Source organism: Phyllostomus discolor, chromosome 5 (assembly GCF_004126475.2).
Source record: "Phyllostomus discolor isolate MPI-MPIP mPhyDis1 chromosome 5, mPhyDis1.pri.v3, whole genome shotgun sequence".
NCBI lineage: Eukaryota > Metazoa > Chordata > Mammalia > Chiroptera > Phyllostomidae > Phyllostomus > Phyllostomus discolor.
The window spans coordinates 37,146,520-37,170,999 of record NC_040907.2 but is presented as its reverse complement, the minus strand read 5'-3'; the positions used below and the strand labels follow the sequence as shown (position 1 = coordinate 37,170,999).

General features: G+C 42.7%; 1 protein-coding gene across 1 annotated transcript; it reads left to right on the top strand.

Annotated features, from left to right (window-relative positions):
* Window positions 1-11,426: 11,426 nt before the first annotated feature.
* Window positions 11,427-22,779, top strand: LOC114496585 (cytochrome c oxidase assembly factor 7). Its single transcript, XM_028512168.2, has 3 exons — window positions 11,427-11,596; window positions 15,953-16,093; window positions 21,551-22,779. The coding sequence occupies exons 1-3, from the start codon at window positions 11,491-11,493 to the stop codon at window positions 21,997-21,999; spliced, it is 696 nt and encodes a 231-aa protein (XP_028367969.1). The 5' UTR covers window positions 11,427-11,490; the 3' UTR covers window positions 22,000-22,779.
* The last annotated feature ends 1,701 nt before the right edge of the window (window positions 22,780-24,480 follow it).

Here is a 24,480-nt window from a genome sequence, read left to right as displayed (position 1 = left end):
ACATTACATGATGGTCCTCATTTACTGTGCACAGGTTTGCTTTAGGTGGTTACCTTTTACAGAAAACAAAGGAGACAATGCCGCTAATCACATCACAGAAGAAAGGTATTTGCAAACGCACAGGAAAAAGTGGTTGAACCAGTTACACTCCATACTGGGGAGGTTTAGCATGGATTTTAGGAATTTGCAGTAAGCATTTGCCGTCTCAATTCAGGGTGAGGGAGTTTTAGCAAAAGCAAGTCTCATAACAGTCTAGGTACAGTGCAGGCCTGATTCCCCACGGGAGAACCTATCCGTAAGCATGGGCCCCATGCATCTCTGAGTGGGAGCTGGGACCATGCCATGCAGAATGGTCCCCTATATATAGTACCATTTGAATCCCCTTTATGTTTGCTCATAGCATTCCATCTGCCAAGAAACCCTTCTTGCTTCCTTCAATTATGTCTTTCATTTGCCTTTACTACTCATGTGTCTCCTCCTTTGGAAGGCCTTTCCTGATCAATCCCTCCATCAATAAGTTAGATGTCCCTTATGAGTTTCCCTCTATAGCAGTTCTATACTGGGGTTGTCTCCCCAAATAGTCTGTCTTTAGGGCCCAGAACATGACCCAACAGGAGGAATTAATTTTGTAGGATCTGCATGTCCCTTAAATGTCCTTTGGCTGAAGTGCTAAGACCTTGTTCCAGTTCCTCAGGAGAAGCCAAAGATGGATCACCTTTAGGGTATCTTAAAATAGCCCAGACTACTCAGACAGAAAACCTTCTTTCATTTTTTTAAAAAGATTTTATTTACTTATTTATTTTTAGACAGAGGGGAAGGAGGGGGAAAGAGAAAGTAAGAAGCATCGATGTGCGAGACAGATATGCAAGAGACACATTGATTCTATCAGTTGTCTCTTCAAAACCCCCAACTGGGGACCTGGTCCACAATCCAGGCATGTGTCCTGACTAGGAATCAAACCAGCTACCTTTCAGTTCCCAGGCCAGCAGTCAATCCACTGAGCCACACCAACCAGGGCAGAAAATGTCAATCACAGGAGTATGTAACAGATGAAAGATAAAACATTTTTAAAAGGAGTAACGTAGTACTCGTTAAGAGCATAGACTAAAGCAAGCCAATCTGTCTGGGTTTCACTCCCACCTCATACTTACTAGCTGTATGATCTTGGAAAAATTATGTGACATTTCTGTGTCTCAGTTTCTTTACAACATTTCTATGAAAATTCTACTTATCTCGTAGAGTTCTAGTGAGGATTAAGTTACTAATATATTTAAAGCTCTTAGAATAGGACTTGGCAGGGTATAAGTGTAATATAAGTATTAACTGTTATTACAAAATCCTCCTGCCAATCCTACAAACTAGATATTATTATTCCTATTTTACAGATTAGGAAACTGAAGTTTAGAAAGAGAAGTGACTTGCTCCAGGTTATAGAGTTAACTTGGCTCCCAGGCTTGGTAACTAATCTAGATCTCATACTTGGTATGCACATTTTTTTCTTTGTCTTTAACCCGTCTGTTAGTTTCTGTCAGGGTGGGTGGGAGAAAGAAAGATGTGGCAGCTAGTTTGGAACAGTCACCCCAACCAGACTATTGGGGTCTTATCTCCAGGGTACCCCTCTGTAGAGGGTCATCTCTCCAAGTGCTACAAATGATGCATGTGCCATGGACAGTGTGTGTGTATGAATTCTACTTCTCCAGGCATCCTTACCTGTCATCTACTATTCACCAGTGTCATGGCCCTTTTCCTAGGAAGTCATATGAATGTAAATAATTTATCCTTCAACAAATACTAAATGAGGTTTGGCTAAGCCCATATTCTTTTTTTAAAAAAAATTTATCTTTAAAAATAAAGAGAGGGAGGGAAGAAGAGAGGGAGAGAAATGTCAATGTGCAAGAGAGACATCAATTGGTTGCCTCTTGTGAGCCCCCAACTGGGGACTTGGCCCACAACCCAGGTATGTGTCCTGACTGGGCATCGAACCAGTGACCTTGTGGTTTGCAGGCCAGCACTCAATCCACTGAGCCACACCAGCCCTTATTCTTAATTTAATTTTTCTTTCAATTACAGCTTACACTCGATATTATTTTGAGTTAGCTTCAGGTATAACAAAGCCCTTCTTAAACCTGGAATTCTACGGGTGGCAAATTCCCTGACTAACGGTAATTCTTCTACTCAACAATCTTTCCACTGGACCATGTGTCTTCTTTTTTGTGTCATGCCATATGCTGGACACTGAGAATACAGAAATAAATAAGATATAGCCTTTGCACTCAAGGTGCTCAAGTCTTGTGGGGAGAAAAGACAGACAACAGCAAAACAATGTGATCAGTACTTTAAAAAAATTTTTGTTTATTTTTAGAGAAAAGGGAAGGGAGAGAAAAAGAGAGGGAGAGAAACATCAATGTACGAGAGAAGCATCAGTTGGTTGCCTCTTGCATGTGCCCCAACTGGGGACCTGGCCTGCAACCTAGGCATGTGCCCTGACCGGGAATTGAACAAGTGATCTTTCTCTTTGCGGGATGAAGTCCAACCCATTGAGCCACACCAGTCAGGGCTAATAAGTACTTTTATAAAAAGAAGCATAGCCCTTACCAGAGCATAAAGGAGGCATCCAGCCCAGTGGAGCCTTCAGAGAGGGCTTCCTAGAAGAGATACTACTTGACCTGGGCTCTGAAACACAAATGAGAATTACCTAAATTAAGAGGGAAGGAAAGAGTATTCAAGATAGAGGGAATAATATGTGTGAAGGCATGAAACCAGGCTCTACAAATAGTTTTGGATGATGCACGAAGAGTATGTAGAGGAGTAGAAGAGACAGCTGGAGAGGCAGGTGGGGGCAGATTATAGCATAGCAAAAGTAAGGAATTTATACTTCATCTTTAACACTATATGACACCTGGTCACAACTCTCTCCCTGTACCACTGCTTCTTACTGACAGTCATCATTTGGTTATGAAGAAGCCCAGATTAATTTACCCATTCATTTATTCACTCATCAACATGTACTAAGCACCTACTTGTATCAGTTCTTATGTAGGGACTGAAGCCTCAGGGTCACGATTTGAAATCTTGTGAGCTTTTTAGAAGACACTAAATCTCAGCCCAGACTTGAGATGATTGACCCTGAAGTCAGATCCCTTCATTACCCTTGGTATTGCTACCTGTTGTGTCAGTTGGGTGTCCCTGAGCATGCTGCAGTGAAGCAGTTTGGGGGCACATTATAAGAATGACTACAATCACAACAACTAGGCCAGTCAGCCTGAGTGGTGCAGGAGTACCTCCTGTGCCTAAGCACAGGGAGAGAATATGAAGTCCCTGCTCTCTGGGAATTCACAGTCTCAAAATGCAGAAAGTTATACCTGGAAGACACCTTAGAAATCCTCAGTCACATGGGATAAATTGAGCTCTTGCAAAGTGCTTGACTGTATAGGGACCTGAGACATGATTTCCACCCTTACGGAGTGCACAGTCTGGTGAAATAGGTATTGTAAAAACAAGCAATCACAGAGCCTCAAGAGGTGGAGGAAATTTCAGCTGGCTAACCACAGCCCACTGTCAACCAGTAAAGGTTGGGAAAGTATCCTAAACAAAGATTGGGGGTGTCATATCTGAACTGGTATCAAGAGTGTCACAGTTTGAGCTAAGGCTAGAGAGAAATGGGAAGGACAGCCCACACAGAAAATAGCTTGAGGAGTTCAGAGAAGAGGAGAGTCAGAGGGACTGGCTTGTCATACAGGTAGAGAAAGCATTCAATATCAAGTGCAGGGTAAACAGGGGCCAGGTGAGCTAAGTGGTAAGCAGGGGGCATTGCTGAGCTAAGGATGTGGGCAATGTAGAGCCAATGGCCTCCAACACAGGGGCAGGAGAGTTAGATCTGCCTTTTAGAAAAACAAGTCCCTCTCAGTGCTGAGCTCCAGTGTTCTCATCTGTAAAATGAGGGAGTTGAAGAGGATCCTGAAAACATATTCAGTGAATGTGTCCTGTGAGTCTGATTTAAAGCAGTACTTCTCAAACTTTGTTGTGCCTCTGAATCCCCCGAGGATCTAACTTGTTAAAATGTAGATTCTGCTTTAGTAGGCCTGGGTGGGGCCCCAGAGTCTGCATTTCTACCAAGATTTCAAATGATGCTGGTGTTGCAGGTCACACTTTCAGTACAAAGGATTTAGAGTTGTTTCCAACCTGTAAATTCTGTAAGTTGTAGATTACTTGCTTATAAGCAGTATTTTAATTTTTACAGTGTTTGGAGATTTACGAAAAAGTCTACCTACATGATCCTCTTTTATTGCTTTCAGTAATTCTTCCTGAGAAGAATTGTTTAGTGGTGGTGTGAAGCATCCTTCAAAATTAGGCATTAAATTTGGTCTGTCTCCTCCCAGCATCAGGGTGGGCTAGTGATTATGAGCTCAGTGTTACAGATTAGGAGACTGAGGGTATGAAAAGAAAATAGACTTAGCCAAGGCCATATACTATAGAAGTAGCAGAACAGGAATTAGAAGTGGAGCTTTCTGACCCCCATTCCACTGCTGTTGCCAGCACATATCAGTGCTCCTTCAGGCATTCATTCACTAAACACAGATTTGTCGTGTACCAACTACCTTTCAGACCCATCACAACACACAAATGTGTAGAAAGTTACCTTTCAGTGCTGGAAAAAGTGAAATAGACCAACACAGGGGGAGAGGAAGGCTTGTTGTTGAGATGTCAGTTCTAAAGATGGATTATAAAGTAAACCCAGTCAGTATTAATTTCTGACTTTTGCACATACATTCATCAAATATTTACTGTACCCTAATCTGCACCAGGCCCTGTGTTAGATTTGGGTGACATAAGCATGAGTCAGATGAGTCTCAGAGAGCTCACAGCTTAATCAAACATGACATGTCACTGTTTACAAGTCCTTCCCCATCATGAATAACTGCTGTCAGCTGCTGAGTGTTCAATATGTGCCAGTGTTGTGCTAAGCTTTATGCAGCATTATCATAATTATTTTAATGAAACCTCAAAAATCTCATTAGAACAAATACTAATTGAAGGCAAAAGTTTTTGTTATTTTGTTCATTAATGTATCCCTAGAACCCTGGAATAGTGCCTGTCATGCATGTACTAGGCCCCTGAAAAATTGTTGAATGAATAAACAATTATTGTGAAGGTAGAACTATTACCCCCATTTCACAGATGAGTAAACTAAGGAGCAAGTAGGTAAAATGCTTTGCTTCAGGCTCTCCAAATAGTAAAATTCAGAACTAAGACACTTCTAGAAGAACCCAGAATTGTCTGACTCCGAACCCAGTGGGCTTCCCCCAATGTATACCAGTGATTTGCAAACTTTAGCATGTGTCTCAGTCACCTAGAAAGTTCGTTTATACGCAGATTCCTAAGGCCCAGAGCATCGGTTTGTGATTTGTTGTGGGGGCAGAGAATATTCATTTCTAACAAACTCCCGGGTATTCTGATTCTGCTGGCTGAGGGACCCTACTTCGAAAACCACTGCTCTATACCAAACTGCCTCCCAGTTTCTTATTTATTTTTATCGGGTAAATAGAGATTAATATCCCATAGAAAATGAGGACAATAAGGCCAGAAAAGTAACACAACTTGTTCAATTTCCCACAGAAAGTATGAGATTCCAAGGTTAGTGTGATTCCAAAGTTCTTATTATTCTTGATGAACCTTGCTGCCTCAGATAATGACATATGGGCAAGGGACACAGAGGAAATGAGAGGCAAAAAAGGAGAGTGTTTGTCAGGAGGATGTGAAGATAAAGTTGGAAAGGTTACCATCCAACTTCTCGTCCTGAGGGAAAAGTCCATGGCTTCCATGGTTTTGTCATTATCTGTGTGCCCTGGGTCAAGCCTCCTCCTCTGTCTGGATCTCAGTCCTCTTCTCTGTGAAGCAGGGACCTGTCCAGCTTGAAGCACAGCCTGGGAGCCTCAAAGACACACAGGAACGTAGAGATTACATTGAATCCTGTTTCTGATAGCTTTGCCCTGGCTGGGAGCCATGCAGGTCATGTGGAGACTACGTGATGTGCAACTGTGCTGCTGAAATGGGAGTCTGAGCAGAGCTGGCACCTGTCATGGCCTCTTCCTGTTTCCATGGGAAGAAGGATACAGGGAAGCAGGGCTAGAGGCTAAGCAGGCTCAGGCTAGGGGATTGGCCACAGCAGGAAGGGCAGGGCACCTCCATGACTGACAAACCCAATGCTGAGGGTCCCCAGGGTACCTGCAGAGGATGAAGAACTGGTGCCTCCAGGGCAACCCTGGAAAAGCCTAAGCATCCTGAGCATTTGGCCACCTGCAGCTGCACTAGCATGCACCAGCCTGTACCAGCCACTGAGAACCCCTTGCTCAGTTTAGACACAAGTACCAATTCCAGGTCTTTAAAGTGACATCACAGCAAATGTGATTGGTCTTGTTTTACCCCAATGGGCAAATCCTGTCTGCTCTCAGATATGTAACCTTTAGGGGAGGCTTGCTGGGCCGTGTGACCTGGGCCGTGTGACCTTTAAGAAATCACTTTACTTCTCTGAACCTTGTTTATAAAATGGAGATATTAATACCTGAAAAGACCCACAAGACAGTGAACATGTCTGGGGAAGAAAATGTGTCTTTAAAAAACACTTACAAAAGTAATATATGATTACTATAAAAATAAAGATAGCCCCAACTGGTGTGGCTCAGTGAATTGATTGAGTGCTGGCCTTTTGAAAAAAAATCAAAAGACAAATGTCGCTGAGGCTATGCAGAAATTGGAATCATTGCACCCTGTTGACAGGAATGCTAATGGTACAGCTGTGGAAAACAGTATGGATGTTCCTCAAAAATTAAAAATAGAGTTAACATATGGTCCATCAATCCCACCTCTGGATATTTATCCAAAAGAATTAAAATCAGCATTGTGAAGAGATATTAGCATCCACACATTCACTGAAGCCGTATTCACAGGAATCAAGATGTGGGACAACCTAAATGACCACTGACAGGTGAATGGACAAAGAAAATGTGGTATACATGCATACATTGGAATACTATTCAGCCTCAAAAAAGAAGCAAATTCTGCAATATGGTACAACTTGGATGAACCTTGATGAAATTATTCTAAGTGAAATGAGCTTATTACAGAATGACAAATACTGCATAATTCCATTTACATGAGATATCTAAAATAGTCAAATTCATAGGCTCAGAGAATGGAATAATGGTTGCTGGGCCTGGGTGGGGCAGAGGAAGTGGGGAGTTACTAATCAAGGGCTTGAATTTCAGTTAAGCAAGATCAGTAAACTCTAGAAATCTGTACAATAAACTCTAGAAATGTATAACACTGTACATTGTACCTATATTCAACAATAATATATTGTACACTTAAAAATCTATTGTCAAGATAGACATGTTAAGTGATCTCACTAAAATAAAATAAATCAAACAAATAAAAGCGCAAGTGGTGCTCTGGCTGGTGTAGCTCAGTGGATTGAGCACGGGCCTGTGAACCAAAGGGACGCCGGTTCAGTTTCCCATTAGGGCACATGTCTGGGTTGCAGGCCAGGTTCCCAGTAGGGGATGCACAAGAGGCAACCACACATTGATGTTTCTCTCACTCTCTTTCTCCCTTCCCCTCTCTAAAAAATAAATAAATAAAATCTTAAAAAAAAATGCAAAGTGGCTGCAGCATTTTGCATTCTAACCAGAAACATATAAGGGTTCTAGTTTTTTTACATCCTCATCAACACTTGGTATTGTTTTTTGTTGATTATAGCCATTCTAGTAGCTGTGTACTGGTATGTCAATGTGGAAACATATTTGTGTTTTACCATGCTGGGTATACTTTTGTGTGCTTGTTACCTATTCATACATCTTCTTTGGTAAAATGTCTACTCAAATATTTTGCCCATTTTTTAAACATTGTCTTTTTATTGTTGAGTTGTAGCAGTTCTCTACGTACAAACCCACTGTGAGAGGGACGGTTTGCAAATATTTTCTCCCACTGCACCCCAAATATATACATACGTTTTATTTTAAGATTTTATTTATTTTATTTTTACAGAGAGGGGAAGGGAAGGAGAAAGAGAGGGTGAGAAACAACAATGTGTGATTGCCTCTCACACACCCCCTGCTGGGGGCCTGGCCCACAACCTGGGCATGTGCCCTGATTGGTAATCAAACTGGTGACCCTTTGCTTCATAGGCCCATGCTCAATCCACTGAGCTACACCAGCCAGGGTATATACGCACATTTTAAATGTTAATAAATATTACCAAATTTCTCTCCAAAGATGAAGCATCAACATATATTCCCACCAACAGTGTGTGGGAATGCTGGTTTCCCAGCATCTTCATAAACAATCTTTGTTAACCTACAAAATGAAAAATGATACCACACCATTTTTAATTTGCCTTCCTTTTATCATTGGGGGAGCATTTCATCTTGTTTATTTACCAGTGCTTTTCCTCTTCTAAGGAAAAATATGTTCTTGTTGAAACTTTGTATTTTTCAATTTTGCATCCCTTAAGCCCTAATCATTATTTAGCATCCAGGAAGTGTTTGTTGAATGAATGAAGAATACTGCTGTGGAGAATAAATGAGATAAAGTACTAAAGTACTAATTAGAGATCAATTAATATTAGTTGAATCTATGTCTGGAGTCAGGAGGTAAGTGCTATGATGCTCTTGACTTCGTCTCCTTCAGGATCTAGGGTGGACTGCTGAACTCTAAGATTCCAAGAGGCCTGGTTTCTCTGGAGCTTCTCATTGTGTGTTTTTGGGCACACTCTTTTGTGTCCCCCAAAGCTCCAAATAACTGCTTTGGACCCTCCAAATAACTGCTTTGGACCCTCCACTTCCCTGCAAGAGTCTGAAAAGTGTATACAAGCTGCATCATGCTTATCAAAAAGGGTTATTTGACTGAAAACATGATATTAATATACAATAAGTATATATTCATAAGTTTCAAATGTATACTTGAATATTCATATGAATATTCATATATTCAAAAATGTTTAAAAAGTAAATGAGAAAATTTATAAAAATAGGGAAAATAAACCTACATAATAAGGCCAGGACTAAGAAAAGATGCTGTCTTTGTAATGACCTTAAATTTCCTTTGGAGTATGTGATTTCCTACTTGGCCTAGCTTCTCTTCCATTTTTTCCATAACTCTCTGTCTCCCTCTACTGCTCAGGCATTCTCATTTCAGTGTATTTCAATTTAGCAAATAGGATTAATGGAAATAATATTTGTGGCCTGTCCCTGACCTTAGTTACCTATATCACCCTCACCAAACCGTGCTCTATTCTTGGCTGTCACCAGCACAAGGGACATAGAGCTCACAGTCTGGTGGGGAGCACAGATTTTCAAGCATTATAACCATTATGAGTATGACAAGAAATAATTTGAGCCATGTACTCTGTTAAGCACATCATATACATGAACTTTTAGTCCTACTGACAGCCATACAAGGGATCTCATGTACAGAAAAGGAATCAGGGTCACAAATGTGACTGGTTCAAGGTCACAATTTAGTAAACATGGAACATGGATTCTGACTACGATCTGTCTGCCCTCCAAAGCCAGTCCTTTCCTACTACAACAGAATAATCCAAGTGGTGTGAAATACTGAAGTGGGAGCATCAAAATCTACTTTAGGGGTGTGTAGTTGTTGTGTCTGGGAAGATTTTACAGGGGAGAGAATCTCTGATTTGGGCAGAGAAGGGTGGTCCACACATCAAGAACAGCAAACCTGGGACCTATTCAGTGAATAGAAGGTCAGGTGGGGAGTGGGGGAAGAGAGGCAGGAAATGAGGCTAGAATCAGATTGTAAATGGCCTCAAAGGCCAGGCTAAGTAAGGTGGGCTCAAAATCCAAGGTCAGGGCTTCCCCACTGGGGCATGTATATTGAATGACCTCCCAATGTGGTCAGGGTATGAGAAACCAGAGGTGATGTGGCATATCACCTGGAATTTCAAAGGCTGGGGAAAAAGCAATCTCGTGTTTTTCTATGAAAGATGTATTATAGAGCCCTGGCCGATGTGGCCCAGTTGGTTGGAGGGTCTCCCATTAACTGAAATGTAGCAAGTTTGATTCCCGGTCAGGGCACATGCCTAGGTTGCAGGTTCAGTCTTGGTTGGGGTGTGTGCCGGAGTCAACCAGTTGATGTTTCTCTTTCACACTGATGTTTCTCTCTCTTCCTCTCTCTCTGGAATAAAAAAAAAGTATTGTGAAATTGGATGTAATATCATGGATTTTAAAATTAAACCTGAGATTTCAAAGACATTTCCCAGTTGCAGGAAGCTGTTTCCCAATGAGGAAGTGTTTGGAAGCCTACACTCTCTGATGCCCTTAGGGACAGATATTTGGGAAGCATTGTTGTAGGTGCTGTAGGAGAAATGGGAAACCTAGGATTGAACTCCACATGAGGGCTCTAGACTAGGGCTGGCTGGGACTCAAAGATTAATGGGAACTGTCTTTGGAGAGCTTTTAGTCTGGGCTTTATGACGCTGATGATTCTGAGCAGGAGAACAAATTAAAAAACAGGTGGATTTCCTTTCCTCTCCTCTATCTCCTTGACACATTCCTCTTGTAACTCAACCATTCTTTTATTTAAAAAAAATATTTACTGCACAACAACTCTCACTTCCTGTGTGATCTTGGACAAGTTACTTAACCTTTGTGTACCTCCGTTTACTCATCTGCAGAATGGGAATATAATAATACCTACCCCAGAGCATCACCAGGAGTATCATAGTGAGGATTAAATGGGAATTTGTATCGTGCTCTTAGAATAGAATGTGGAAAAAAAGTTCAGCCCTGTTTAAACATTAGCTATTATAACAATATTATTTGTACAACCTCTACAGCTACGGTGTTCCAGTCATTACCTTGCACAGCCATCATTCCTTAGGTAATTCATGTTGGGAGCAGGGGTTGGGTCTGGCAGGAATATAGAAATGAATCAGACTTTTTGGCAGTAGTAGACTTGTGAGTATCTGGCACATAAGAAGTGCCCACATTGCTTGTTGAATAAATAAATAAATAAGTAAATAAATAAGTAAGTAAATAAATAAATAAATGTCTTCCTACTAAACTGCAAGCTCTTTAAAGGCAGGGACCATTCTAGCTGCGAATTACTAGAAGGACATACTTGGTGAGGCACACAGTGGGCACTTAGAAAGTTGAAGGGATAAAAGACTACAGGTAGAAAAATCATTTAAGGCCACAAAGCTGGCACAGATGAAGTGCTGCAGAAAGGCTACCATCAGTCTTTGAAATGGCAGAACAGAGGAAAAGATGTGACCGCCAAAGGCTTTAATAGCATGAGGATTAGGGGCACGCCCGGGGTTGCGGAGTCGACTCTCCTAGAAGGCGCTGGTGAGTGCTGACCTCCGGCTCCCGGGCCCAGGCTCCGCCCCTTCATCGGCTCACGTGACTATGGGCGGGACTCCGGCGGGGAGTTGGTGGGAGAGACTGGGTAATCCCGTTTGGGAGAGCAAGAGCCATGGCTGGCCTGGTGGACTTTCAGGATGAGGAACAGGTGAAGTCGTTTCTGGAGAATCTGAAGGTGGAGTGCAACTATCAGTGCTACCAAGAGAAGGACCCGGATGGTGAGCGCCCCGGGCGCCCTGGGAGCACGTGGGAGATCAAGGAGGAGGGCGCGGGGGGGGCGGTGGCTGGATAGGTCACCAGAGCGACCTCTGAGGGACTCTGGAAACGCTCAGGGGTCGGGGACACGCCCGGACAGAGTCTGTGGGACACAGATGACCTTGTGTGTGTTAGGAAGAGTTGGGTTTCCACAAGGTCTCTCCGGGCTCGCGGTGCGGGAATGCTCCGCGGGTTTCAGTCTGGAGGCTGGGCGGGAAGGAGAAATACCTGAGTACCTAGGGGAGAGGGACGTGGGGATGCATCAGTGAACAGATAAAATTTCCTGTCCTCTTGGAGCTTACATTCCAGCGAGGTGAATTGGGCAATAAACATAAGGAAATAAGAGAAATAATGTGTTAGAAAGTCATAAGTTCAGCCATGACTGGTATGGCTCAGTTGGTTGGAGTGTGGTGTCCCCTGCACCGAAGGGGTGGGAATTTGACTCCAGGTCAGGGCACCTACCTAGGTTGTGGGTTGGTTCCCCCAATCCTCCCCGTCAGGGGCATATGGGAGGTAACCAGTTGCTGTTTCTCATATCGATATTTCTGTTTCTCAGTGCCTCTCCATTTCTCTCCCCCCTCCCTCTCTCTCTCTCTCTATATATAAACATTTTTTAAAAGAAAAGTGCAATAGGAAGAAACTGAGAAGTGTCAGGAGTTCACGAGGTCAATTTTATTTTACTTTTTAAAGATTTATTTATCTATTATAGAGAGAGGGAGAAAGAGCAGGAGAGATACATCGATTGCCTCTTGCATGCCCCCTACTGGGAGTTTGACTCCAGGTCTGGGCACCTACCTAGCTAGCACCCACCTGGCCCCACAATCCAGGCATGTGCCTTGACTGGGAATCCAACCAGCGACCTTTGGGGTCACAGATGTGCAGGTTGGCGCTCAATCCACTGAGCCACTCCATCCAGGGCAGGAGGGAATTTTAAATTGAGTGGTGAGGGGGAATCATTGAAAAAATGGCATTTGAACAAAGTCTTGAATAAGGTAAGGGAGATCTGTACCAGGTGGAAGTGACAGCTTTCCTGGGGGAATGTAGGAAGGTACCAAGAGAAGGACCTGGATGTGAGCATGAGGACTCAGCCCGCCGCCCCCCCCACCCCGCCCTGGGAGCACGTGGGAGATCATGGAGGAGGGGGCCAGGGGCCTCACCGGTCACCTGAGCGACCTCTGAGGGACTCTGGAAATGGTCACGGGCTGGGGACACATCTGGATGGAGTCTGTGGGACACAGACGACCTTGTGTGTGTTAGGGAGAGTTGGGTTTCCACAAGGTCTCTCCGGGCTTGCGGTGGGGGAATGCCCCGCGGGTTTCAGCCTGGAGGCTGGGTGGGAAGGAGAAATGCAGGAAGGTACATTCACCCAGGAAAGGACCTGAGACATGAATGCACCATGTGTGCTCTGGGGACATTGAGTTGACTTGAGAGTGGGGTGGATGTTGGTGTCCAGAAGGGGCCACCTAGAGCAGTCAGTTTTTCCTACTTTACAAAGGAAAAAAATGGCACTGGTCATACCTCATAATAGCTTGCAGCCTAGTTTCCAGAGCACGATACAGCTCCATTTTGATGCTAACCAACTACACAGAGTTGCTCTGAAGCATAATAGCTTCACAAGAACCCAGGTTGCTCTCTGAGGGCTGGTCCATGTCCCGAGTTTAGAAAGAATTCACAGAGTTGGAGTCACTGAGGAGCAGGAAGGTTGGGAAAGATTTCTGGGGTTGGTCAGAAGGAACAGGCCTTCCCTGGTAACCCAGTCTGTTAAACTTCCTCAGCATGCACAACAAAATGTTGTAATACTGTTTTATTTCAGATGTGACATTTATTACTTTTTTTATCAATAGTTACTTTATTTTTTAAATATATTTCATTGATTATGCTATTACAGTTTTTCCATTTTTTCCCCCTTTATCCCCCCTCCGCCCTACACCCCCCAAACCCTCCAGTATTACCCTCACTTTAGTTCACATCCATGGGTTGTACGTCTAAATTCTTTTGAGTTCTCTTTTTCCTATATCATTTTTGATGGCTCCCCATCTATTTTATGCCTACCAATTATGCTTCTTCTTCACTGTACCTTTCCCTGCTATTCCTCCCTTCCCCTTCCCACTGAAAACCCTCCATGTATTGTCCATTTCTCTGATTCCGTTCCTGTTCTAGTTTGCTTAGTTTCTGTTTTTGTTGTTTTTTTTTTAGGTTCATTTGTTGATAGTTGTGAATTTGTCATTTTCCTGTTCATAGTTTTGATCTTCTTATTCTTAGATAAGTCCCTTTAACATTTCATAAAATAAGGGCTTGGTGATGATGAACTCCTTTAACTTGACCTTGTCTGGGAAGCACTTTATCTGCATCTAAATGATAGTTTGGCTGGATAGAGTAATCTTGGATGTAGGTCCTTGTTTTTCATGACTTCAAATACTTCTTTCCAGCCCCTTCTTGCCTGCAAGGTTTCTTTTGAGAAATCAGCTAATAGTCTTATGGGCACTCCTTTGTAGGTAACTCTCTCCTTTCCTCTTGCTTCTTTTAAAATCTCTCTTTATCTTTACTATTGGGTAACTTAATGATGATGTCCCTTGGTGTGTTCCTCTTTGGGTCCAACTTCTTTGGGACTCTCTGGGCTTCCTGAACTTCCTAGAAGTCTGTTTGCTTCGCCAGATTGGGGAAGTTTTCAATTTCTTGCTGTTGTTCTTCTCCTTCTGGCACCCCTATAATTTGGATTTTGGAACGTTTCAGGTTGTCCCAGAGGTTCCTAAGTCTCCATTTTTTTTTGAATTTTTGTTTCTTCATTCTGTTCCAGTTGGATGTTTACTTCTTCCTTTTGTTCCAAATCATTGCTTTGAATCCTGATTTCGTTCCTGTCACTGTTGGAATCCTGATTTCGTTCCTGTCCCTGAATATTTTGCTTTATTTCATTTTGGGCATCTTTTATTTGTTCTTTCATTTTTTGACCAAGCTCAATCTGTTCTGTGAGCATTTTGATTACCAGGGCTTTGAACTCTCCATTAGATAGATTGGCTATCTCCTCATCGCTTAGCCCTCTTTCTGAAGTTTTGCTCTGTTCTTTCATTTGGGCCATATTTCTTTGTCTGGGGGCACCTGTTAAGTTGTAAGGGGGCGGGACCTTAGGTATTCTTGGGTCAGGGCAATCCTTTTTGCTGCCCTATGGTGCTGCCTGTGGGGGAGGGGCCAGAGAGGGAACAATGCAGCTCGCCTGCTTGGCTCTAGTGCACTTTCTCGTGTGAGATTGGGAGTTTCCTCTCACCGTGGCAATCCTGGTCAGCTCTGACAGTCAGCTCTGAGTCTCAGTTTCCCATTCAGCCAGCCCTGCCAGCCCGCTTCCCAACCTTGCCCAGGTTTCTCTCAGCTGGCCTCGCCCACACAATTCTTGCCTTGGGTTCTTACTGGTCTGGTTGTTCTGGTTGACTGTTTCTTTAATTCCTCAGTTGTCGGAGTCCCATGCAGTTTGATTTTCTGGCACTTCTGATTATTTACTGATTTTAGATTGGTTGTCATCCTCCTTTTGGTTGTGCAAGGAAGCGAAGGGTTCCTACCTATGCCTCCATCTTGACTGGAACTCCATTTATTACTTTTTGAATACAACTTGTTCGTCCATGTACTTAATTATTGCGCTTAGTCCTCTAGAGTGTAATTTTTAGGAGGGTTAGTGACTGTATTCCTAGCTTCTGGTACATAAGTGAACATAGATGCTCCAATATAATTGAGTGAAAATTAATGAGAGATAAGTGTTATTGGGAATGAAGAAGAGGCAGAAGGGAGAGATGTTACAGAGAGGCTTGCTGGGGCCAGATACTGCCAAGAAGAGAGAGTACTATTTCCAACTCCTTTTGGTAGCTGCTGTTCCTACTGTTTTCAGGCTTCATGTTCCCAGCCTGGCTGAGGAGTAGTAAGATGCAGTCATGGAAGCACCCCTTTCTTGCTGCTACAGAGACTAGTTCATGGACCCTTTTGGTTTTCTGTGTCTGACTGCTGAACTTCCTAAGATGTTCTAAAGCCAGCGGAGTTTCAAAGCCACTGCATCTTTGTGCTGGCCTGGCTGACAGGGAGCAAAGGGTTGATGTGAGGAGGAGTCAGTGTAGGAGCCAAGGTCTCCCCAGGCCTCATATCGCTCAGTCCCTGCCTAAGAACAGACAATGCCATTTGTAGGAATGGCTGTATACCACCTGCATTCCTTGTTACACCTCAGGAGAACAGAGGCTGCTCCTAAATGAAAGACACATCTGGCCAATCATACCTGGACCCTCTCCACTGCTGAGCAGTGGCCCCAGACGAGAAGAACAGCTCTTGTCCTCTTTTCACAGGTTGTTACCGGCTGGTGGACTATTTGGAAGGGATCCAGAAGAATTTTGATGAGGCTGCCAAGGTCTTGAAGTTCAACTGTGAAGAGAATAAACACAGTAATAGCTGCTACAAACTGGGGGCCTATTATGTGACTGGGAAAGGTAAGAAGGGCTTCCTTTCTTTGGTCCTTGTCGTTGATATTAGTGCTGACCTTATATTGAGCCTTCTTTGCAGAAGGGTCCTCACAGTCTTTGGGGAAGAACATTGTAGGAATATTTGGAAAGGTGATCAGGGGAAGATTACAGCCTTTTAAGGCAGGGAGTCTTAGGAAATGCTGTTTGCAAGTAGTGCCCATCACTTTAACTCTGTGACTTTAGGATGTAGAAAACAATTAGTATTTGCTTCTTTGGATGGTTGTGAGGATTAAATAGGATAATGTAGGTAAAGGCATCAGCACATGCCTGGCCCAGAGAAAGGGATCAATAGTAATTCATTTCTTTCCATCTGTCTTTTTCTCCCTGTGCCCTAATTGCAATTGTCACTGGAGTAGTGTTTAAGTTATCTACTGCTAAATAGCAAATTATCACAAAGTTTCTGTGGGCCAGGAATTTGGATGTTGGCTTAGCTGTGTGCCTCAGGGTCTCATGATTTTGCAGACATTAGCCAGGAACTAGGGCTGCAGTCATTTGAAGGCTTGACTGGAACTGGAGTTTCCAGTTTCCACTTACCTCATGTGGCTGTTGGTAAAGACTTCTTTCTGTTCCTTGACACCCGTTATCAGGAGACCTCAGTTCTTTGTGACATGGATCTCTGTCTTTGTGGCGTGTGCTCTTCTCTATGTGTCCTCATGCTATGGCATCTGGCTGCCTCCAGAGGGAGTGGTCTGAGAGCAAGAAGGAATCCTCACTGTCTTTTTAAAATATATATTTTATTGATTATGCTATTAGAGTTGTCCCAATCTTCTCCCCTTTTGCCCCCCTCTACCCAGTACCCCCATTCCCTCCAGCAGTCCCCTCCTTTAGTTCATGTCCATGGGTCATGCATATAAGTTCTTCGACTACTCCATTACCTATCCTGTTCTTAACATCCCTGTTTTGTACATACTAATATGTACTTTATAAAAAAAGATTTTGTTTACTTATTTTTAGAGGGGAAGAGAGGTAGAGAGAGAGAAATAGCAATATGTGATTGTCTATCATGTACCCCTTACTGGGGACCTAGCCCACAACCCAGGCATGTGCTCTGACTGGGAATTGAACCAGCGATCCCTTGCTTCACAGGCTATCACTCAATCCACAGAGACACACCAGCCAGGGCCAATTTGTACTTCCTAATCCCTGCACCTTTTCCCCCATTCTCCCCTTCCCCCCTCTCAGCCAATAACCCTCCAAATGATCTCCATATCTATGACTCTGTTCCTGTTCTGCTTGTTTGCTTAGTTTGTTTTTTTATTCAGTTGGTGGTAATTGTGTATTTGTTACCATTTTAATGTTCATAGTCTGGATCTTCTTTTTCTTATATGGTTCCCTCTGATATTTCATATAATAACGTCTTGGTGATGATGTACTCTTTGAGTTTTACCTTGTCTGGTAAGCACTGTATCTGCCCTTCCATTCTAAATTATAGCTTTGCTGGATAGAGCAATCTTGGTTGTAGGTCCTTGCTTTTTATTACTTTGAATACTTCTTGCCAGTCCCTTCTAGCCTGCAAAGTTTCTTTTGAGAAATCAGTGACAGTCTTATGGGAACTCATTTATATGTAAGTATCTTCTTTTCTCTTGCTGCTTTTAAGATTTTTTTCTTTATCTTTAACCAAACATTTTAAATATAATGTGTCTTGGTGTGGTCTTCTTTGGGTCCAACTTGTTTGGGACTCTCTGTGTTTCCTGGACTTATATGTTTATTTCCTTCACCGAATTAGGGAACTTTTCTGTCTTTTTTTTTTTTTCATATAAATTTTCAATTTCTTGCTCGTCCCCTTCTGGCACCCTTATGATTCAGCTGTTGTTACATTTGGAGATGTCCCAGAGGCTCCTTATTCTGTTCTCTCTCTTTCTCTCTCTTTTTAAATTCTTTTTTCTTTCAATTCTGATTGAATGCTTTTTTTCTTTTTTCTTATGTTCGAATTATTGATTTGAATTTTGGCTTCATCCCCTCCATTGGTTTCCTGTAGGTTTTTCTTTATGACCTTCATTTCTGCCTGGGTATTTTTTATGCTGTTTCAGTACCCAGTGAGTTCCTGGAGCATCCTGTTCACCAGTGTTTTAAACTGTGCATCTAATAGGTTGCTTTTCTCCATTTTGTTTAGTTCTTTTTCTGGAGTGTTGTTCAGTTGTTGTTGTTTTGTTTCTGTTTGTTTGTTTGTTTTTAAGAGAGAGGAAGGTAGGGAGAAAGAGGGACAAAAACATCAGTACGTAGTTGTCTCTCATGTGCCCCTCACTGGGGACCTGGCCTGCAACCCAGGCATGTGCCCTGACTGGGAATCAAACCAGCAACCCTTTAGTTTGTAGGCTGGCACTCAGTGCACTGAGTCACACCAGCTAGGGCTGTTCTGTTCTTTCATTTGGGCCATATTTCTTTGTCTCCTCAATTTGGCAGCCTCCCTATGCTTATTTGTATATTAGTTAGAGCTGCTTTGACTCCCTGTCTTAGTAGCTTAATCTGTTGTAGAAAACACATCTGTAAACTGTGTGGGGCAGAGCCTTATGTAGTCACCAGGGCAGGGCAATTTATCTCATTTCTTTGTGGCTCTGTGTGGGGGAGGGGTCAAAGAGGGCACAATGCCACTCCCTGGCCTGTGGAGATTGCCTGAGAGGAAGCTGTCTCCCTGACACTCACCCCCTTGCCAGTCAGTTCACTTTCTCCCCTTCTCCCTATAAGCCACTTATGCCTTTCTAGCTGTTGCTCTGGTGCTGAATCACAAAGGGGTGGGTCTGTGTGAATCTTTAGTCCATTGCAGGCCCTTTAATAGAAATCTCTTGACAATCTTGCAGTTTCTTCTGCTGCCCCAACCCCCACTGGTTTTTGCAGCCAGAAATTATGGAGACTTACATTCTTGGCGCTGGAACCTGGGGCTGGGAAGTCTGGTCTGGGGCTGGGATTGCTTGCTCCCAAGGTATCCCTCCTGATTTCTATCCACTACACGTCAATGTTGGTCCTTCTGTTCCACTGCCTCTCTGTGCCTTTCCATGTTCTCCAAGTTTCCATGTCTCCATGTTTCCATGTCTCCATGTCTCCATGTCTCCACCTGTCCTACCCGTCTGGATGAATGTGGCTTCTTTAAATCCTTGGTGGTTGGACTTCCATACAGCTCGATTTTCTAACACATTTGGGTGGTATTTGTTTTGTAGTCTGGTTGTAATTTTAGCTGTAGTTGTGTATGGGGGCAAAGCATGTTTACCTACGCCTCTGTCTTGGCTAGAGTCTCCTCAGTGTCTTTTGGTGAGTCCTTAATGACCTACCATGGGACGTCACACATTTTTCATGCCTATCACATTCTGTTTATTTGAAGTGAGTCAGTAAGTCTAGTCTACACTAAGGGGAGTGAACTTAAAATTCCACCCCTTGAAGGCAAAAATATCATTCATGGGCATATTTGAAAACTACTACAAATAGGGACTATAATCTTTGATGGGCAGCTGTTTCTTTTCTTTGCTCATTAGATTATGAGCTTCTTGAAGATGTTATGATTCATTCATCCCTTGTTCCCAGTGTCCAGCCAGGCCTGGTTAGAAAGATGTTCAGTGAAAGTTTAATGAAGAAGATGTCTTTTTAGCCCTGGCTGGTGTGGCTCAGTTGGTTAGAATGTCATCACATAACCAAAAAGTTGTGGGTTCGATTCCCAGTCAGGACACATACCTCAGTTGTGGGTTCGATTCCTGGTTGGGCGTATGTGACCGACCCTTGGTCCAGATGCGTGTGATCTCCAATTCATGCGTGGATCCCTGTGTAAGGGAGGCAACCAGTCAATGCTTCCCTCTTCCAATGATGTTTCTCTCTCTCTTCCTCTGTCTCCCGTCCTCTCTCTCTAAAACCAATGGAAAAACTATATAACCTCAGGTGAGGATAAGAAAAGAAAAGATGTCTTTTTAAGTCTCTGGAGTACTTCTGCTTTCACATGGCACATTGTGTCTGTGGTAGTCTCTATTTTGATGAAGGTTTAGCATCAGCAGGAGTATCAGTTTCCCTTCTGGTGCAGAGGGGCATTTCTTCACCCTAGGAAGTCTACTCTCTAAAACCTGGGGAAATAACTGAATTGCAAATACAGTTTATGTGCAAAGATACTCACCCTAGCATTTATTTATCTGGAAAATTTGTCATTTGTATAGTTTACAAGCAGTATATAACTGTATTATATTAATTATTTTTATTTTTTAAGATTTTATTTATTTATTTTGGGAAAGAAAGGAGAAAGGGAGAGAAGTGCTAGAGACCTATTAACCAGTTGCCTCTCGCATGCTCCCAACTGGGGACCTGGCCCACAACCCAGGCATGTGCCCTGACTGGGAATTGAACTAGCAGCCTTTCAGTTTGCAGCCTGGTGCTCAGCCCACTGAGCTACACCATCCAGGGCATATTAATTATATTTTAAAAAAACCTGTGTGCCAAGAGTAGCAGCTTAGTTAAATAAATATTACTTCCATTGGATAGAATGTTATTTAGCCCATTAAAAAATGTTTCTAGCCTTGACTGGGTGGTTCAGTTGGTTGAGCGTTGTCCTGTACACCAAAAGGTTTCAGGTTCGATTCCTGTTCAAGGCACATAACCTAGGCTGCAGGTTCAATCCCTGGTCAGGGTGCATACAAGAGGCAACCAATAGATTTTTTTCTCTCTCCCCCATTCTCTCCCTCTAAAATCAGTAAAAGCATATCCTCAGGTGAAGACTTAAAAAGAAAGAAAAACAGAGAAAATGATATTGAGGGGAACCATGGTGAGAAAACAACCACTGACTTCTTATCAGGAGCAGCTTAAGCCAGAAGATTTACAAGAACATAAGCCAAAAGAACAATATCTTTTAAATGCTGAAAGAAAAAAACAGTCAAATTTGAATTTTACTTTAGCAAAAAGGTCTTTTAAAATGAAGATGAGCCCTGGCCAATGTGGCTCAGTGAATTGAGTGCGAGCCTGCAAACCAAAGGATCACTGGTTTGATTTCCAGTCAGGGCGCATGCTTGGGTTGCAGGCCAGGTCCCCAATTGGGGCATGCAGAAGGCAACCACACATTGATGTTTCTCTCCCTTTCTCCCTTCCTTTCCCTCTCTCTAGAAATAAATAAAATCTTTAAAAAAAACATAAAGTGCTTATAAGATACCATGTTCTCGCTGTAACCCTATAAGGTAGCTATTATCATTTCTACTTTCTGCCTTCTTTACCTGTTTGGTCTGCCTCATAAGGTCTCATTTGAAAAAAAAGTTTCCATGGCTAAAAAAGCTGGAAGGTCTGTGAACTGTACTACTAGTCTACCTTCCCTTCGTGCTGCCTTTAAATCAAGGTGTGTGAACTTTATTTAGGAATTGTTCCCTATATTTGGCCTGAGACATTCCAGGTTCTGCCCTGGCTTTGATTCTTTTTTTTTTTTTTTTTGCTTTTTGCTTTTCCTTTTCCTTTTCTTCCTCCCAGGTGGACTGACCCAGGACTTGAAAGCTGCTTCCAAATGCTTTCTGATGGCATGTGAGAAGCCTGGAAAGAAGTCTGTGGAGGCATGTCACAATGTTGGTCTCCTGGCACATGATGGACAGGTCAACGATGATGGCAAGCCTGATCTGGGGAAGGCCAGAGACTATTATACAAGGGCCTGTGATGGCGGCTATGCCCCTAGCTGCTTCAACCTCAGCACCATGTTTCTGGAGGGCAGTCCCGGCTCTCCCAAGGACATGGGCCTAGCATGCCAATATTCATTGAAAGCCTGTGACCTAGGTCATATCTGGGCCTGTGCTAATGCCAGCCGCATGTACAAGCTGGGGGACGGTGTGGAGAAGGATGAAGCCAAAGCCGAGATGCTCAAAAATCGGGCCCTAAAGCTGCACAAAGAACAACAGAAAAACGTCCAACCTTTAACATTTGGGTAGTGTGGCCCACCCTGCTGTGCAACAGAGGCTGGCCCCTCCTGTTCCTGATGCAGCCCTGGGAGGTCAACCTGCTGGAGCAGAAAGACTTGGGACTTGGTATTAGTAGCCCTGGTTACTTGTACCTGTAACCCAGGTATATGATTACATTGTCACCTACTGGGATATAGCCTGAAGTGTTTATTTCTTTAACTGGTGTGTTCTCTGAAGAGACCCATATTAATGGGGTCTTAGATCTCAAATTCTTATAGTTCTGTGAAAAACAGCAAACTAGAGAGCTATAGAGATTGGGGGTGGGAAGGAGAGAAAAAGAGCAGGAAATTGAATAAATTAGCAGCTACAGAGCCTGAAGGAATCAGACATCATCATGATGATTATTATTTTAGTTGGGGGAGAGGGGCTTGAAAATCAGCAAGTATCTTGATTTACATAATAGAGGGTTTAAGGAACTAAGAATAGTCATGACTGCCACCCTCTGGTTTATATAATCTTGGCGTGGGCTTTTGCCTTTAGAGTCACATTTTTCAGTAAATTCAGAGATCAGAAAGGTTAAAGGTGGATACACTTCAGGGTTGCTAAGGAGGATGAAACAGGCTCTCCTTCAGTGGAGATGTTCACAGTGGGCTAGCATCCCCAGCCCACTTACTTGGTGCTGCTCATCACGCTGAGGGAGCAGGTTATTCAGGTAGGGATTTGTAAGTACGGGCTTTGTGGCACATTTTGTCCCTCGGAACTGAACCTTTTTAACCATCCCTGTGAATAAACTATTTTGATTGATTAGTATTTTTGTTATTAGTGTGTTCTCTCCAGATTCTGGGTCGGGTAGAGATTATGTTCTTCAGTGGTTGTGCCTTTTCTTTACATTTGCCTTTTCTATTCTCCTAATTTATCATTAGGGGGCGAGCTTGTCATTTTCTTGGTGATAACAGGACTGTTATTTCTGGCGCCACCTACAGATTTTTGGGCTTCCAGTTTTGCAGCTGTTAGAAGGAAGGCTTTCTGTGTGGATGGTTTGTGAGCATAGTCCACCAGTTTCTCCAGTTGATAGAGGAGAGGGACTTTCCCAAGAGCAGATAAGTTCTAAAAAAGTGAGTTCATTTAAAAAATACAGCTTTTGTTGTGTTTCAAGTAAATAGCAGGCCAACAAGCACATGAAAAGATGTTCAACATCACTAGTCATCAGGGAAATGCAAATCAAAACCACAATGAGGTAATTATCTTACCCTTTTCAGGATGGCTATTTAAAAAAAAAAAGAACGTGTTTGCAAGGACATATAGAAATTGAAACCTTATACATGGTTGGTGGGAGTGTACAATGGTGCAGTCACTGTGGAAAACAATATGATGGTTCCTAAAAAATGAAACAGTTAACATATGATCAGGGAATTCCACATCTGGGTATATGTTTGAAAAAATTGGCAGCAAAGTCTCTGACATATTTATACACCTGTGCTCATACAGGCAATCATAATAGCCAAAATATACAACAATGTTATGTGGTCTTAAAAGGAAGGAAATTCTGATATATGCTGTACCATGGATGAACCTTGAAGACATTACACTAAGTGAAAGAGGCCAGTCACAAAAAGGTAAATGTTGTATGATTCCACTTCGATGAGGTATCTAAACTCAGAAACAGAATGGTGCATGCCATGGTCTAGGGGGAGGAAGAAATGGGGAGTTGTTTAATGGGAATAGCATGTCAGTTTTGCAAGATGAAAAACTTCTATAGGTTACTTGCACAAACAAGATGAATATTCTTAACACTACTGAACTGTACACTACAGATGGCTAAGATGGTAAATTTTCTTTGTACTTAACTACAATGTTTTTAAAAACTGACATTTAAAATTTTTTAAATACAAGATCTGAAATTTTTGGCTATAAAAAAGCCCTGGCTGGTGTGGCTCAGTGGGTTGAGCACTGGCCTGCAAACCTAAGGGTTGCTGGTTCAATTCCCAGTCTAAGGCACATGCCTGGGTTGTGGGCCAGGTCCCCATTGCGGGGGCATGCAAGAGGCAACCACACATTGATGTTTCTTTCCCTTCCCCTATCTAAAAATAAAGCCTTTTAAAAAATACTATATTCTCTTGAAATGCAGTTTGGAACATAGCAAAAGAAACCTCTCACGTGACCCTTTACCACCTTACCAGTGTTCTTTGGCCCAATAATGTTGTTTAACCTCCTTTTAAGAATCACATCTTTTCCAAAGTTTGACTTTATCAGATTTATTTTTGGTCTGTCAAGACAAGTAGCAGTAGGCTGAAAACAACAACAAACAATGAATGAAAGAATAGGTTTCTACCCCTAATACATTACTTAGTATTCGACAAATGGAAGTACATTTAGTTTAGGCAGTCTGTCAAATAGGACATGTACAAGGGAATGATGACTGACTTGTATAGAGTGAAAAGCCAACAGAAATCTACACCTGCTGGGGAACAAAAAATATAGTAACTAATTTCTACCAGCATTTCCTGTTAA